The sequence below is a fragment of the Erpetoichthys calabaricus genome, chromosome 5, assembly GCF_900747795.2.
Source record: "Erpetoichthys calabaricus chromosome 5, fErpCal1.3, whole genome shotgun sequence".
NCBI lineage: Eukaryota > Metazoa > Chordata > Cladistia > Polypteriformes > Polypteridae > Erpetoichthys > Erpetoichthys calabaricus.
Window position 1 is genome coordinate 227,905,841 of NC_041398.2, and position 18,876 is coordinate 227,924,716.

Consider the following 18,876-nt stretch of genomic DNA (forward strand, 5'->3'; position numbering starts at 1 on the left):
CACCATATATGCAACAGTTATATGTATATCAATAAAGTGCTTTGGGATGGTGTTCTCTATAGAAAGGTGCTTAAGAATTGAAGGTTATTTGTAATAATATATGATTTTTGGGCAAGTTTCCTAACCCAACTAAACTGGAAGCTTATTGTCAGCTCCACTTACAGTGCCTTCTGAAAGTATTCAGGTCCCTTCACTTTTTCACATTATGGTATGTTGCAACCTTAAACTAAAATTGTTTTAAATTAGTTTCTTCTCTCAAACAACACTCAATACAACAGAATGAAAGAATGAAAACAGGAGTTTGGGAATTTTTTGAAATTTATTAAAAATAAAAAACTGAAATATCACATTAACATTGGGGCATCCCATTCTATTTATCACTGTTCAGATGTTTCTACACCTTGTTTGGAGTCCAGCTGTGGTCAATTCAAATGATTGGACATGATTGGGAAAGGTGCATGCCTGTCTATAGAAGGTCCCACAGTTGACAATGTGTATCAGAGCAAAGACCAAGCCATGAAGTTGAAGGAATTGTCTGCAGAGCTTGGAGACAGGATTGTGTCAAGGAACTGATCTGGGGAAGGCTGCAAAACAATCTGCAGCACTGAAGTACCAAAGAGCACAGTGGCCTTCATAATTCTTAAATGGATGAAGTTTGAAACGATCATACCTCTTCCTGGGGCTGGCTCCCCAGCCAAACTTAGCAATCAAGAGTGTAGGGCCATGGTAAGAGAGGTGACCTTAAACTTGATAGCTCTCTGGCTGAGCAGGCAGAGAAATTGTGTGGAGATGAGTGGAATTTCCTGAAGGAAAATCATTGCTATGACACTCCAGTGAGAAAAACGATTCTCTAGTCTGATGAAACCAATACTAAACTGTTTTGTCATGTGTGGAGGAAGCCAGGCACCGCTCATCACCAGTACAGTACCATTTTGACGGTGGTGGCAGCATCATGTTGTGAGGTTTTTCCAATGGCAGGATGGGGGAAACTAGTCATTGTTGAGGGAGACCAAAGTACAGAGATATTCTTAAGGAATACCTGCACCAGAGCACTCTGGACCTCATAGTGGGCTAAAGGTTCACTTTCCAACAGGACTAAGACCCCCAAGTACAAAGCAAGGCATGGTTTAAGGAACACTCTGTGAATGTCCACGAATGGCCCAGCCAGAGCCTGAACTTAATCAAACATTTCTGGAGAGACCTGAAAATAGCTGTCCATCGACTGATGGAGCTTGAGAGGATCTGCAGAGAAGAAAGTTAGAAACATTTATAAATCCAGGTGTGCATAACTTTTCATGTCAAGCCTAGAAGATTCCAGCCTTCCAATGGGGCTTAAATAAAGTACTAAGTGAAAAGTCTGAATACTCAGTTTTCTACTTTTAATAAATTTGAAAAAAAATTCTAAAATCCTGTATTCGCTTTGCCATTCTGGGGCATCGAGTGTCATTTTTAATGAGGGAAAATTTAATTTAAATGATTTTAGCACAAGGCTGGAACATAGCAAAATGTGCAAAAAGTGAATAATAATAATTCTTTGCATTTCTATAGCGCTTTTCTCACTACTAAAAGCGCTCAGCAATTGCAGGTTAAGGGCCTTGCTTAAGGGCCCAACAGAGCAGAGTCCCTTTTTGGCATTTACGGGATTCAAACCGGCAACCTTCCGATTGCCAGTGCAGATCCCTAGCCTCAGAGCCACCACTCCGCCCTAAGGGGTCCTAATACTTTCTGAAGGTGCTGTACATTTACTATTCCTTGTTTTATATGACGTGCTAAGCCAGGGGTGGCAAACTCCAGTCCTGGAGTACCACAGTGGCTGCAGGTTTTCATTCTAACCATCTTCTTCATTAGTTTTTGCTGCTAATTAACTTCTTTTGCCTTAATTTTAATTAACTTGACTCAGGCCCCTTAGTTGTTTCTTTTTCTTTAATTTGCTGCCAAACAATAATGAGACACAAAACAAGGTGCCAGATGACCAGCTCACTCTTGCCCATCACACAATATCTGAAAATAAAGAAAGGTGAAGGTCTCAGTAAGGCTGATCTCTCAGGTCCCCAAAACATTTTGACAATGTTCTTAGAAAAAAACAAAATCAACAGTTATGTAAATGTCTGCTGTGTCAGAATGAGAGCAGCAACAAGCCATAGAATTAAATAACGAGTTTAATTAACAGCAAGAATTGGCTTCTCATTAAGAAACTGGCTGGAGTGAAATTAGTTGGAGTTTGAAGCCCCGAATTAGCTGGTCAACTGTTGACTTGTTTCACATTTGATTTCTGTTTGGCTGTCATTTAATGAAGAAAATAATTAATTCAGAGCACTGAATCCTTAAAAACAGGGCTATTAAAATGAAAGGAAAAAGAAGTTAATTAGCAGTGAAAACTGGTCACTGATTAGGAAAATGTTTAGAATGAAAACCTGCAGCCACTGCGGCACTCCACGACTGGAGTTTGCCACCCCTGCGCTAAGCCATTGTCTGTGAGGAGTGCACATTCTTATGTGCATGGATTTTTGCAAATTCCCAAAGATAAGTGTGTTAGTTTCATTGGTGATTCCACATTTAACCTGTGTGTGTGTGTGTGTGTGTGTGTGTGCGTGTGTGTGTGTGTGTATGTGAGACTGGTGGAATGTACGAGAGTTGGTACCCCAGCGGATCGGCTCTCCCACCTTGCTCTTGATGCTGCCAGGATAAGCTTTAACACCCTGTGGCCCTGAAGTGCATTCATTGGATTGATCTCAGAATGTCATATTTGTTTGTCCCACACAATTTGCTCTCAGGAGTTTTTTCTCCCCAGTGCCATTGACTCTTTTATAAAACAGTCTTACAGACAGCAAAGAATAAGGAACGCAGAGACTTGCTTAATGAGAACAGGACAAATGTTTAGGCAATGTGTATGTCAATTGTTTTAAGTACATATCAAAGTTTCAATTATTTATGTATTTTTTAATTATGTAAATGCTGTGATGGGCTGGCACCCTGTCCAGGATATGTTTCTAACTAGCGCCCCATGCTAGCCAGGATAGCCTCCTGCACACCCTGTGACCCTGATTTGGATTAAGCGGGTTAGAAAATGACACAAAAGAATTATGTAAATGTTCTGTGTTTAATGTAAATTTACTCTGTCCATGTGTTCTGTGTTCCATTTTGTATAGACATGACTAAATAAAAAACTTAAATGTCTTAGTTATAAATGTCAATAAAAATACATTGGGCATATTGGCCCGTATGTAAAAAGTCCACACATAAAGTCTTTTCAAAAGTATTTCCTATTGTAGCAAAAAGGACAAGTGCCTATGGCTCTTTTAGGTAGCTTGCTATCCTTAGAACCACTTGCTCTTGCCATACAAGTTAGAATTCTACAAATGACTTTGGCGGGCTTGTCATTTTTTTTGACAATGGATGGATGGAATGCCAGCTCATAATATTGGTTGGTTGCTCATCCCCCAATGTGTTGATGCCATATACAGTACTTCTAAAAATATCCACACTCTTGGAAGGTTTTAAATGTTATTGCCATACAACGTTGGATCACAGCGGATTAAATTTGGCTTTTTCAACACTGATCAACAGACAAGACATTTTAATGTCAAAGTAAAAACAGATCTCTGTAAAGTTTGTCTAAATTAATTAAAAACATAAAGCATTAAATAAGTATTCACCCCCTTTAATATGACACACCTAAACCATCACTGGTGCAGCCAACTGGTTTTAGAAGACACAGAATTAGTTCAATGGAGGCAACCTGTCTTGGGTTTTAATTGATTGTGGTATAAATGCACCTTATCTAGAAGATCCAACTTCTGGTGAGCCAGTACTATAGCCTAACCTACACAATGAAGATGCAAGAACACTGCAAGCAACTCTATAAAAAGGTGATTGAATAGCATAAGACCAGAGAACATTTCCAAGTCACTGAATATGGAATGTGGAGTATGGCACAACTGTAAATCTGCCAAGAGCAGGCCATTCACAAGAACTAAGAGAGTGTGCAAGGAGAAGATCCGTGAGACCTCAGAGAACGCTGAAGGAGTTGCAGACTGCAGTGTCTGAGATTGGAGAGATAACACAGACAGCAACTGTTGCCTGAGTGCTTTATCAGCTTATGGCTTTATGGTAGAGTGACGAGGAGAAAGCCACTGTTAAAAAAGTGAGCATGACATCCCAGCTACAGTTTGCTGCAAAGCACTTGGGTGTCAGCTGAAAGAATGCTGTATGGCCTGATGAAACAACAATTTAGGTTTTTGGTCATCAGACTAAATGCCATGTTTGAATACTGCACATCAGAGTGGGCGACATAGGTGGCTGCCTAAGGTGATGTCATCTGATGGGTGCCATTTATGAAAGTTATGGAGCTTGTGCTCTGGACACCAAGGGGGACAACGCCTACAGGCCATCAAAGTTTAATAATACCAACTACCTGCTATGGACCATAAAGGGAAACCTCCATCATCCCCACCTAGGGCTCCAAATGGGCTTCTACTGCCACTGCTGTAAATTGTCAAAACCACACCATTACACATAGTGGTGGCAGGATCATGGGGGTGCTCTTCTGACGTAGGCTTTGGAAGTGTTATGAATGTAAAGGGTAAAATAAATGCAGCAAAATACAAGCTGAACCTGAAGCAGTCTGCAAGAAACAAGAAGCTTGGGAGAAGGTTTGATTTCCAGCAAGACAATGAGCCCAAGCAGAAAGTCAAAGCTACACAGGAATGTCTTAAAAACAGCAATGTCAATGTTCTGGAGTATCTGGGTCACAGTCCAGATCTCAATGCAATTGACAATCTATGGCTGGACTTGACAAAGGCTGTTCTTTCGCAATCCCCATGCAATCTGACAGAGCTTGAGCAGTTTTGAAAAGAATAAGTGGGGAAACACTGCAGTATCCACATGTGCAAAACCGAAAGAGAAAGACACCTGAGCACATAGACTCAAGGCTGGCATGGCTGCCATAGGCGTGTCTACTAAATATTAACTTGAGGGAGATGAACAGTTATGTGATCAACAATTTTGTATCAGTAATTCATTTAGATCACTTTGCAGAGCTCTGTTTTCACTTTGACATTAAAGAGTCTTTTCCGGTTGATCAGTGTCAAAAGAGCCAAATTTATTCCACTGTGATTCAATAATCTGTAAAAAATAACATTTCCAAGTGGGTGAAAAACTTTTACAGAAACTGTAAAAGAGGTAATTTGATTAAAAAAAAAATATTTTTTTTTCCTTCTTTTTTTTAGGACAGCTCACCCAAAACAAACTTTGCAAGAAAAGAAGACAACATAATATATGTTGAAACTGAGAGGAGCTCACCCTACCTGTGTAGAGGTAATGCATCATGACAGTGACATATCTCAGTAAATGGCTAGGGTTTAATTCTCAGATGTAACAGTTTATCTCAAAGACATAAAGGAGATTCCCAAGTTAAACTAATTTAAACTGGTACAAGTTTATGATTTGGGCTAATCAACTAACCAGAGGACAGCTTTGACAAAAGCACGCCATTCAATCCGACAGCATAGTCATGTCAAGATGAGATGTTACCTGATAACTTGTTTTCGGTTAAACCTCAGAGTGAATAATTGACAAAGCAGACATGATCATCTACTTCATAACTGTTACAAGCAGCAGTTCTGACAGGTTTGGAGAAATCGGAGTATTTTCTGTTTCAATAAACCAGCTATAGAAGGTGAAAAAGGTGACCACCATTAAGAAGAAAGAAACCAGCAATGGTTTCTTCTTAGGACTGCTTCTGCTTGCTTTGTAAAATTTTTATCACCCTGCTACCAACTGTGGTTTATAAGTTTTGTATCACTCTGCAAATTCATGAGAGTGATAAGCTTCAATAGATTGCTTAAACATTTTTTTCAGTTTACCATGTTAAACAGGGTGTTTAAAGTAAATGCCCATCTTTTTCATGTCCGTCATGAACGGCGTCTTCTTCAGAAGTGAAGAGAAGGCACTTGAGAGAACAAAATATAATAGGTGGGTATTGCAGTCTTGTAAGCACCTACAAGGTAGCCAACTGTATTTTCAATTACAATAATTATTCTCTTGTCTGAGATGGGAGCTTCCATTGTGAAAACTCAAAGTTGTTAAAGCGCTCAAATGGATTTATTTTCCCAGTCTAGTGAGAAGTCAAGTAAAATGACACCTTTTATTGGCTAACTAAAAAGATTACAATATGCAAGCGTTTGAGGCAACTCGGACCCTTTCTTTAGGAAAGATGTAAAGAAGCATCAGACTCAAATGGTGTTGTTAAAAGCACCACAGAGACAAGCTCATGGTGGTCTGGTGTCTCAGTGACCAAAATGGTAGTCGATAATGTGGCCGGGTATAGAATAATAGTAGAGAACCCCAAGATGTCCTCATTCCTGCTACATTTTGGATACTGACTTTGCAAAGTTATTGGTTCTTGATCGTTAAAATTAAATTAGTAGTGTAAATACACCAATTGTTTTCTGAGGATAGTCCTGTGATCTTTATAGCAGCACCTAATTCTAGAAGAATGTATGTATAGAATGACCCACAGGTGAGACGCAATGTCTAACCCTGGCTATAATACTTAACAACAATTTATTTAGCAGAAAGAAGAATCTGCAGTTGAAAAGGAGGTATGACAGGTAACTTTGTGCGGTTTAAATGATAAGAGAACTGAGCAACATAATTTTAATGAGTTTTATATAGCGCTTTTCTAAAGCACTTTACATAGATAGTGGGGTAACACTTCAGCCACCACCATGTGCAGCATTCACCTGGATGATGTGACGGCAGCCATTCTTGTGCCAGTATGCTCACCACACATTAGCTAATCTGTGGTGAAGGGATGAAAGAGATAGTTAGCCAATGAGAGACAGAGGATGATAAGGGGTCACAATAATCAGGCCATGGTGGGCAATTTAGCCAGGACATTGGGAAACACTCTACTCTTTTTCAAAAGATACCCAAGGATCTTTTATGACCACAGAGTGTCAGGACTTGGTTTTATGTCTCATCCAAGGGATGGCACCAATTTTTAAAGCACAGTGTCCATGTCACTGCACTGGGGCTTTGGGATTTAACTACAGACCACAAGGTAAGCATGCCCTGATGGTTTCATCAACACCTTTTCCAGCAGTAACCTGTCTTTTCCTAGATGGTCTCCTATCCAAGTATTGGCTTGGGCAAGACATGCTTAGCTTCCGGCTCCCCATCTTTATAAAAAGCACTTTTATATAAAAGCAATGTCTTCTCAAAGACTAGTTTTGTAGGTCCATCACTATGAGTACATATTATTCACTTTTTACACATTTTGTCATGTTGCAGCCATTTTCTAAAATCATTTAAATTCATTTTTTCTGCACATCGAGCAACACCAAGTACCCCAGAATGACAGAAAAAAACAGGATTTTAAAAAATGTAAAATAGTTTGATCAGGTTTAAGTCCGACCCTAAGCCACTCCAAAGTTGCCTTTGCTTTGTGATTGGGGTCATTGTCCTATTGGAAGGTAAATGTTTGGCCCAGTCTAAAGTCCAGAGTGCTCTGGAGCAGTTCTTCATTAAGGATATCTCTGTAGTTTGCTTCATTCCCCTTTCCCTCAACCCTGTCTAGTCTCCTGGTTCTGAAACCACACACTGCATGATGCTGCCAAGACAATGATGCACCATTGGAAGAATATTGTGCAGGGGATGAGCAGTGTCCGGTTTCCTCCAAATGTGACGCATAGTATTAAGGCCAGATACTTTAATCTTTGTTTCACCAGACCAGAGAATTTTATTTCTCATGGTTCGAGAGCCCTTTAGGTGCCCCTTTGCAAACTTTAGGCAAGCTTTCATGTGTCATCTGGTCACTCTGCCATAAAATCCAGATGAGTGCAGTGTTGAAGTGATGGTTGTCCTTCTGCAAGTTTCTCCCATCTTGACAAAGATTCTCCGGAGTTCACTATCAGGTTCTTGGTCATCTCTCAAGCCATTGTCATTCACCCCTTGATTGCTCAGTTTAGCTGGGCAATCAGTCCTAGGAAGAGTCATAGTTTTTCCAAATTGATTCCATTTAAAGGATTATGGAGGGCACTGTGCTCTTGTAAATTTTCAATGCTGCACAAGTTCTTTGTAGCCTTCCCCAGAGCATTGTGTCATGACAAAATCTTGTCTCTAAGCTCTACAGGCCATTCCTTCGACCTCATGGCTTGGTTTGTGCTCTGATACATATTATTGTCACCTGTGGGACCTTCTGTAAATGGGTGTGTGCTTTTCCTGATCAGTCCAATCAATTGAATTGACCACACGACTCCAAACAAGATGTCAAAACATCAGGAGTCATAGCAGAAGATTTGAATGTGTGGTATCAGTGGGAAGTTTCCGTTTTATTGCATTTGCAAAAATTCTTAAGATCATTTTCGTTTTTTCATTCTGAGGTATTGAGTGCTGTTTGATGAGGGAAAAAAATAATGTAAACGCTTCTAGTGCTAAGCTGCAACATAACTCATTTTTTTTAGAAATTGAAGGGGTCTGAATACTCTTTGAAGGCACAGCAGCTCCCAAAATTAGAACATTAGAACAATCTAGATGAGAACAGGCCATTCAGCCCAACAAAGCTCACCAGTCCTATCCACTTAATTCTTCTAAAAAAACATCAAGTCTAGTTTTGAAAGTCCCTAAAGTCTTACTGTCTATTGCACTACTTGGTAGCTTATTCCAAGTGTCTATGTTTTTCTGTGTAAAGGAAAACTTCCTAATGTTTGCACGAAATTTACCCGTAACAAGTTTCCAACTGTGTCCATGTGCTCTTGATGAGCTCATTTTAAAATAACATTCTCGATCCACTGGACTAATTCCCTTCATAATTTTAAACACTTCAGTCATGTCTCCTCTTAATCTTCTTTTGCTTAAACTGTAAATGTTCAGCTCTTTTAATCTTTTTTTATAATTCAACCTCTGTAGCCACTGAATCAGCCTAGTCACTCTTCTCAGGACCTTTTCTCGCACTGCTATGTTCTTTTTTGTAGTCTAGAGACCAAAACTGCACACAGTACTCCAGATGAGGCCTCACCAGTGTATTGTAAAGCTTCAGCATAACCTGCTTCGACTTGTACTCCACACATCAGGGTGCTATATAACGTAATATTCAGTTTACCTTCTTAATGGCTTCTGAACACTGATAGCATGATAGTGGATAGTGTAGAGTTCACTACAACTCCTATATCCTTCTCATAAGGTGTACTCTCGATTTTCAGACCTCCCATTGTGTACTCAAACCTAACATTTTAATTCCTATGTGTAATACTTTACATTTACAGACATTAAATTTCATCTGCCACAAATCTGCCCAATCCTGTATGCTATCCAAGTCCCTCTGTAATGATTTAATGGATTTCAAATTATCTGCCAATCCTCCTATCTTGGTATCATCTGCAAACTTAACTAGTTTGTTACTTATATTTCTATCGAAATCAGTTAGAAGTATTGAAAATAGAAGCGGCCCTAGCACTGACCTCTGTGGAACACCACTCTTAACAGCAGCCAATTCTGATTAGGTTCCATGAATCAACACCCTAAAATTAAGTTATTTCAGTATGCTGCATTGCCCAGATTGAAATATACACTTTTTTCATGATGTGTAAGCGTTTGTAAGGTTTTGTTACATACAAGTATGTGATTAATGGATACATTATGGGCAGATTTTAATCTAAAATGTTACCAAATTTGTTTTATGTCTGGGATGTGTAAAAAAACAAAATACCATGGAGGAAATCAGTGCAGATATGGGAAGAACTTGCCTAATGGACTGAAGCATATACTTTGTGAAGACATGTTATTGGAACCAATGGAAAATCTGACAGCTGGATTAAGAAATGTCATTATGATGATTAGGTGACTGATTAATAAAAGGAGATGAGGAATTTTACACTTTTTTTTTCTCTCTTTGATATTTAGATTCACAGAGTCCGCATGAACTGCCTCTAATTAAATGTGCTGATATCAACTCCAGGGTGCGTCCTCCAGAACTTGTCATGAAACTGAATATTACGGGACTAAAGGATGACTATTGTAAGTGTCATGTTCACTTGTGAGTTATACGAACTTTCTAATATTAATAACTAATTTCCTGTGCCTAAAACACAGCTTCCTGGTATCCCTTTAGAAATGTAGCTTAGCCATCACCGGGTTCTATAGGGTGTGTAATAGAAGTCAGAGTGTAATTAACTTGAGAGAGGAATTTAGCACGCTAAATGTTCTCATCTCACCTCCTTGGATGGATCAAAGTGATGTGAGAATAGCATTTAGTACCAAATACACTATTTATGATCTTTATTTCTTGTAAGGCATCACTTTCTGCACTGCATCCACTAAACAGCGTCATCTCCAGACAGAGAGGCAGCTTCATCGACAGACTGCTGTCACCGTCCTGCTCCACTGACAGACTAAGGAGATTGTTCCTCCCCCACACTATGCGACTCTTCAATTCCACCTGGGGGTGGGGGGTAAACGTTAAAATTATACAAAGTTATTGTCTGTCTGTATACCTACATAGTTATCGGCATTGTTATCACTCTTTAATTTAATATTGTTCTTTATCAGTATGCTGCTGCTGGAATATGTGAATTTCCCCCTGGGATTAATAAAGTATCTATCTATCTATCTATCTATCTATCTATCTATCTATCTATCTATCTATCTATCTATCTATCTATCTATCTATCTATCTATCTATCTATCTATCTATCTATCTATCTATCTATCTATCTATCTATCTATCTATCTATCTATCTATCTATCTATCTATCTATCTTGTTAGGAATTTCCTTCCATATTTGCATCTAAATACAAGGCTGTGCAATTTAAATCTCAGAATGGTCATGTAGTGTCAAGTGTGTGGGTAAAAATCGTGTATTTTGTTTGATCACAAGTCCATCAAAAATTCATTAAACAGAGACAAACAGTCAACCAAGAATGCAATTTAGAAGCACTGGATAGGCTTGGGAATTTTGCTCGAAGGAAAAGACCTGAAATGATGCCTGACATCCATCATGAAAATACCCCAGGCCATGATGTGCTTAGTGTTCATTAACTTCCTTGCTAAGAAATTTTGAGTAAGTTATAAAAGCACTGTGTAAATGGAATTAATTTTTATTGCTATAAGAAATCAATTATCAAATTGGATCATCCATCCTATTCACCAGACTCGGCCACTTGTGATTTCTGCATTTCCCAAAAATAAAACCAGCCAGGAAAGGACTATGATTTTCAGACATGTCTGGCATCCAGAGTAACATGACACTCCAGACACAGATTTCCAGGTATCTTTCCAGCAATAGCAATGTCATCTAGCTAAATGCATAGCAGTGGAAGGAGATTACTTCAATTGTGACAGTAGGCGCTACTGAACAGATAATAGACACTTTTTCTACAAGTTCATTCCAGGAATTAAATTGTCACAGCTTGCAATTACCTTACAAAAATGTCAATGACAAGTAACACACACAGATTAATGGATTATGTGTAAGGCGGGAGACACCCCTGAGCTATACCCAAAATGTGAATTACATCATAAAGACTAGAATATATACAAAAGGTACAGTATTTAACTTGAAATAAACACAAGGGATAGGATACAGGGAAAGAATGGCAGAAACACAAAACAAAAATAAAACAATCTTGATGTTTCTCAGGTCTTTCCTAAAGGCGTATCCTTTATTCATGTAGTGGAATAGCTTGCCTACTTTCCAACAAAGCACCATCATTTAAGCACTTCTTCTTTACCTTTCCTTCATCTCTGGAAACTCTCTCCATTAATCCAGTTGAATCTTTGTCATCCTGACCTCTCATTCTCAGGTTCACTGGTGGTTCAACCAGGAGGAGATTTTAAGTGTCACCTGAGGCTGTTCCCTGTAGAACTCTGTCTCCCTCTAGAGGCCACCAGTCTTGGCTCTGGCACAATATTAGGAAACAGGAGGCCATGCATAATTTAAAGAGGCTCCTTACTGCCAATTACCAAACTTAGAGACAACAACATAATTATACTTCATCTCCAAAAGACATTCTCCCAGTTCTGTTCCACCACTTCTGGTGTATTATAAATAAATTATCTGCCATTAACTAATGATAGTCTTCCTATTATAACATCCTTTCAGTTTGCCTCGATAGGTTCTGTTTTTTTTCAATAGAGGTCCTTGCTGCCTGCCATTCAGGACCTGACCTGACACTTCTTGGCACCATCTATTGGCTGAACATGTTTAATCCCATTTATATGGTCAAGCAGACTTTTCAGGTATCATCAGGAGCAAGGTAAAAATCAGCCCTGAATTTGATGAAGGTTCATCACATGCATCATTCTGTCATGATTTACAGGACAAACTCCCTAAGGCTAATAACACCCACATGATGAGAATCCCAAGGAGGCAATTCTCACCTAAAAGCAATAACAGATATGAAATTAACAACATAGTGAATAATTAAATTGAGCAGAAGTAAGAAATGAATAACACAAAGAAATATATCATTGTAGGTATATACCGATCAGCCACAACATTAAAAGCACCTGCCTAGTATTGTGTAGTACCCCCTCATGCCACTAAAACAGCTATTATCCTTTGATGCATGGACTCCACAAGACCTCTGAAGGTGTCCTGTGATATCTGGCACCAAGACTTTAGCAGCAGTCCTGTAAGTTGCAAGGTGTGGTTTTCATGATTCAAACTTGTTTTTCTAGCACTGCCCACAGATGCTCGGTCAGATTGAGATGTGGGGAATTTCAAGGTCAAATCAACAAAGCGAGGCTGTGGCTACTATTGTCCCCAGAAAAAAATATCTTCTGCTGGAGATTTTTAAGGGAGAGAGAGAGAAAGAAGAGAGACCTGGAAAAAGATAAATGGGATGAGATAAAGGGATATGAGTAATCAAAATCAAACAGACAGAGAATTAGAGATAAAAGATAATTAGGATTGGTATTTTTTATTCATTTTTATTTGCTTTCCTGGGGAGTTCTGGGATGTCTTGATGGTTATTCTGAGGTTTCTGATGTAAAGTAATGTGATACAAATATTTACTGACAAATTGAATGTCTTATTACTATTATTTGTGGCAGGATTGGCACTCCAGCCACTGTAAAGAACTTCACACTTTTCAGTGTTGAAACGTTTACCACTGTGACCACAGGCACACCATATTTCCATTTGTATGTGGGAAAAGCTTAAATATCAGATGATTAACAACAGTATCCAGTGCATGATGGATTTAATTATAGTTGGCTGTAGTCTGTGTGAATTTTTTAGGTTTGCTCTGTAACCCCATGGCTATTGTTGTACTCTTTAATCCATCCATCCATTATCCAACCCGCTATATCCTAACTGCAGGGTCACAGGGGTCTGCTGGAGCCAATCCCAGCCAACACAGGGTGCAAGGCAGGAAACAAACCCCGGGTAGGGCGCCAGCCCACCGCAGTGTACTCTTTAAATTTCCTTAAATATACAGTAGGAAGGTGTTCTGGGTTAATGAATGCCTTTGTGTAGTTTGAGCGTATAGTGTGATGTTGATGAGATGGTGCCCGCTTTTTCTCTTGATGCTGCTAACTGTGCAGCTCTGCCGTGCTTAAGCTCTGAAAAATCAAAGAGGATGAATGTATGAAGAATACAAATGTTGATGTGTCACTTTTACCATAAATGTTGCACTACAGTTTTCCTATAAATGACTGCCAGTACTGTTAAAATGACCTGTGGTGATATAACATACCTGACCACTAAGGTAGACAGCTTAACATGCGACCTAATGAAGCTCTTTCAAAGCACTTGGTACCAACTTTAAAATACACTCTCATCATTGGCACTTTCCTCCTTGCATAAAACGACAGCAGCTTTTTAAACAGTTTTGCAAAAGTGTGGTTTTGCTGCAGCATATTTGCCGATAAGCACAAAACCTAAGCATAAAATGAGATATTCAGCCTTCCTCTGATTTGCAACATTAAACCATAAGTAAAGTTTCTCAAGGAAACCCAATAAAAATAGTAATGCCACAGTTGCAGCATTGGAGATGATAAAGATACACTGTGGTCATGTCATCATGGGTCAAAAAATTAGCATGATCAACATTCTCAGAATTAAGTTACTCCACAGCAGCTTCATCGAACGCTTTATACCACACTCCATTTCTGTTTTCTCATCTCGATGTGCAGGAATGTCTAGGTGCTTTAAAGTCACCTTCATGAAGGAGTCTCCTCTTGCAGTTTATTGCATCTTGCCATTTTCACAAAAATCAATATAGAGCAGCATTCCAATAACCACTAAAATAAATCCAGGTGGTTCTGTCCTGATGGTCTAGTAGGCACCATAAAAATGAAGCTGCGCAAAGGAAAAGTAAATAGTCAAACAAGTTAGCTGAAGAACCTTTAGGAGTCCTTACTGATGGATCTACTGTAAGTCTGAACCTACATACAGTATTTATGAATGGTATTATGCACCATGCACCTTACCAGTTGTTGACCCCACTCTGTGACTTTACGTGGTCTTCCACTTTGTGGCTGACTTGCTTTTGTTCCTAAATGCTTCCACATTCCAATAATACCACTTACATTTGACCATGGAATATCCAGCAGGGATGAAATTTCACAAAGCATCTTATTGCACAGGTGACATCCTAACACAGGACTATGCTTGAAGTCACTGAGCTCTTCAGAACGACCCATTTTGTTTCACAAATGTTTGTAAATGAAGACTGCATGACCAGGTGCTTTATTTTATACACATGTGGTAATGGGGCTGATTGAAACACCTGAATTCAATAATTAAGAGGTGGGTCCCAAAACCTTTGTCCATATAGTATACTTACTTGATCAATTACTTTGCATTTTATATTTGTAACTAATTTAGACTACTTTGTAGAGATCTGTTTTCAATTTGACAAGGGTCTTTTTCTGTTGATCAGTGCCAAAAAAGCCCAATTAAATTGACTGTGATCCACTGTTGTATAACAATAAAATGTGAAAACATCCAAGGGGATGAATACTTTTTATAGGCTCTGCAGAAAACACCCATAAGGCGCAAGTAGAAACTGTGTGCTTTGCATTCAAGTTACATTAAGACCAATCTGGTGTCGCAGTAGATGCTTTTATCGACCTCTTGAACCCTCAGGTACCACGCCAAACACCAGGTAAAAGACCAATTATTATTTATTAAATAATAATACTGTGCACAAAGCACCCTCCACTCCACACTACTCATACAATAACCAATATTCTCAATACAATAATCACTCCTCCTCTCCCAGACACTTCACCACCCTACCTCCCAGCTCAGCTCAGTGTCTGGGCTTTCCCAGAGTCCTTTTATACCCCCTGACCCAGAGGTGTTCCTGCCCAACAGTCCACAAGTCCTTATTACTTCCGGGTCAGGGTAAAAGTCCTTTTCTTCAACCTGGAAGTACGTCATTTCTCCTGTTCATTTGACCAGGATGTACTTCCAGGTTATAGGGCACATAACAGTCTGACAGCCTCCCTACAGCGACTCCTGGTGGCCCCCATGGTATCCAGCAGGGCTGTGCATACAAACTACAAAGTCCATGAGGCCCTGCTGGAATTCGGGGAACTTCCATGCTGTCGGGAGAGCTCCACCTGGCGGCCTGGGGGTGAGGGCCGGAATATTTAGCCGGCCATCCACCACACTGGATAATGGAGGTGCTTTTTGCATCACCCTCAAACCCAGAATAAACGCTAAAAAGTCCAAAGTTGAGGTTGACTTTAATAACACAGTAAAGAACACAATAAAGTGAATCAGGAAAAGGATCAACAAGCACAAAATAAACAGAACTCTACCTTTTCTTTGAGTCTATCAGGTCTTGAAGGCCAGTCTATCTGCTGAGGTACTTGACACACAGGCCCATCTATAAGTACTGTACCTCCTTTCATTTATTCCTTTTTACTCTGACCTTCCACACCCCTTTCTGTCCTTGTCTCACCTTTCTTCTCTCAGCCAAACCTTTCTCCTTTTGATTTCCTGACCCAAGGTTCAGCTCTGGACTAACTGGAAGGACTTTTTTAAGCTCTGCTCAGGGAACTATTACTGGCTAAGCCCTTAGAAATAACTTTGGAGGTCAAGTTAGGTCTCTAGAACTTCAGTGGTCATCCTCTAAGAATTCCCCCAAGTGGCACCAAAAGTCTCTGTCATCTCAAACTCCAACGTTTTCTTCAAGTGACTGGAAGATCCATATTACCTTTGCAGTCTATTGAGTAGCAGACAGCCATGTGTAACATACAAGAGGGGGACCCATAAATTTCTGGTCAATGGCACAAGAGTAGGATGTAGTTATCAATTATGCCTATCATCTAGGTAAGCCTGTAGTTTGGCTAATCAGTCTACTGAGTGGCACTGTTCTGAGTTGATCTAATGTGTATTTTTGGCATTTATTCTACAGTCATACAGGTGACTTAGAATTGTTTTTTTCTCCAAAACACCATGGCAGATGATTACATTCTTTGACATTGATGGACTTAATCATAGATTGTCCATGTGGACAGACTGTTAATCAGTGACACTAAATTAAATTGCTGAGGTATCTATGGGAAGATTCAGGAAAATAAAACTGAAGAAGTTGCTCAATCACAACTGCATTTTGTACCTTGACAATGCACGTTCACATATCCCGCTGTCCATCAAAGAGTTCTTAACCAAAAACAATATGGTTGTTGCTTTATACCCACCGAATTAACACTGTGACTGAATGGAAGAAATCTGACATGGTCACAATAGATGAGTACAGGAAATGTTTCTAAGATTGAGAGAAGCTCTAGGACAAGTGCATTGCATCTCATGACGAGTAGCTTGAAGGTGACTTAAAGGGAATTGCTGTAAGTTGTATAATAAAGTTTTTTTTAACAATTAGAGGGATTTTTGGCCACCCACCATATACCTTGCCAACCATGTGAGTCTGGTGAGTGTCTTATGGGGTCTTCTTTAGTTAAACAGAGGGGGAAGATCAAGAGTGATCAAATAGCCCTAAACCAACCATTATGGGTATTTTTTGGGTCAACTCTTGTGCAGAGTCTCCCTGATGCCATTTATACTTGGATACTTCCCCAGTGTCCTTCCACTTCTGAATTCCTGCTCTCAGAGTTTTACAATAAACCTCTGACAACTCAGTAACAACCGTCAGGGGGGTAGCCACCCCTATTTAGCAATGGAGGAAAAGTCTTCCAGCATCCTGGGTGAACTTTCTCTAATGTGCTTTCTAGAATTATAAACTGAGCTTGTGGAAGTGACACACAGATCAAGTGGCTTATATCATTATAGCAACCATAATATAAAACATGGCTGCACACAGCTCGCAGTGTCCAAATGATTGATTTTCCAAATACACATGACTCCTTGTGGTTTATTTGCTTTTAAGAATTCTGATTTAGAACTCTGTTTTTCAGTTTTTGTTACGTTTTGTTATGCCAAACTTTTTGGCTCTTATTTGGAGAAGGCTGCAGACCACTCTGTGGCTGCTCCAACCAGAGGACCCTGGACCCTTGCAACATTATTCAGGAGCCTGAGTCTGGAGGCGTAAAGTAGAGATAGCTGGCAAAGAACTATTTTGAAAATTTGCAGTTTGGTAGATAGATAGATAGATAGATAGATAGATAGATAGATAGATAGATAGATAGATAGATAGATAGATAGATAGATAGATAGATAGATAGATAGATAGATAGATAGATAGATAGATAGATAGATAGATAGATAGATACTTTATTAATCCCCAAGGCAAATTCACAATTCATACCTGGTTGGTCTCCAGGACTAGTGGATAGACATAGGTGTGCACATAAAGGCTGAAATGAATGCGGAGTATAAATAAATAAATAGGGGCAGAAAATAATTAAGTCCAGAAAATAAATGCATGACTGAACATATCAATCCTTGTAGCAATTCCATACTTTGTTTCTATGCAATTCTTGTCATAGTGGGCCTCATGATGGCACAATAGTTATTACTCCTGCATCACAACTACAGAGGCTCTGGCCTAATCTACTGTAATCACTGTCTTTATGAACTTTATAAGTTCTCCCCATAACCATAGAACTTTCCTCAAGGTACTTAGATTTTCCTATCTCATCCTAGTCTCAAGAGTGTTAGGTGTATTGTTGGCCCTAAATTAAAGAATGTGTATGATTTTGCCTTCCAATAGATGGGTTCTCAGCTCAGGGCTGGTTTCTGCTTTGTGATCTTTTGATAGAAGAAGCAAATGTAGAAAATGAATAGATGGATGGAAATGAGTCATCTGATCTGCGAGATAGAGGCTAACCGATAGTCATCTTACAAACTTACTCTGAAATTTGCTGAAACCATCATTTAGGGTTTTGGGTTGATAGCATGTTTGGTTTTTCGTAGTAAGATTTTGTATCATTCTAGTATAACATCTTACAACCTATGTTATTTTTTGGACAGTGAGCTTAAAAATGCTACTGCGATTTTATCCTTTGATTTACTGCATATCTAAGCTCCAAGTTGTAAAAATAAATATTTCAGCTATACTATAACTATTCTATGTATTACATAGTGTACTATCCTATATACCAAGGGTTCCCAAACTTTTTTCAGCCGCAGACCCCTTTACCAAAAACTTTTAAAACCGTCGACCCCCTAATTACATGCAATGGTTTTTCATATCCGCACTTGCTTTGATATGTTCGATAAGACAATGAACAGACATGTTTGTGCTACATGTATTTTCATGCATTCTTACGTGTGACTCTTTTAATGACACATTTTACCTTTTCGTTCGCAAATTTGGTATGTAATGTGTTTTTTTTAAATGATTTTACTTCTTAATTAGGTACCTATTGGAATCATAGATATTTTGAAGTAACAAACAAATAGCAGTAGTAAGGGGGTCTATTTTTGCTGTCGTTGACCCCCAAATTTTTTCATTGAAACT

General features: G+C 39.1%; 1 protein-coding gene across 1 annotated transcript in view; it reads left to right on the top strand.

Annotated features, from left to right (window-relative positions):
* Window positions 1–18,876, top strand: part of LOC114652884 (cell division cycle protein 20 homolog B-like) — a 61,875-nt gene that overhangs the window by 17,382 nt on the left and 25,617 nt on the right. The window contains exons 3-4 of the mRNA XM_051928037.1: window positions 5,229–5,316; window positions 9,904–10,017. Coding sequence (XP_051783997.1) covers window positions 5,229–5,316; window positions 9,904–10,017 — 202 coding nt within the window. The remainder of the gene's footprint in view (window positions 1–5,228; window positions 5,317–9,903; window positions 10,018–18,876) is intronic.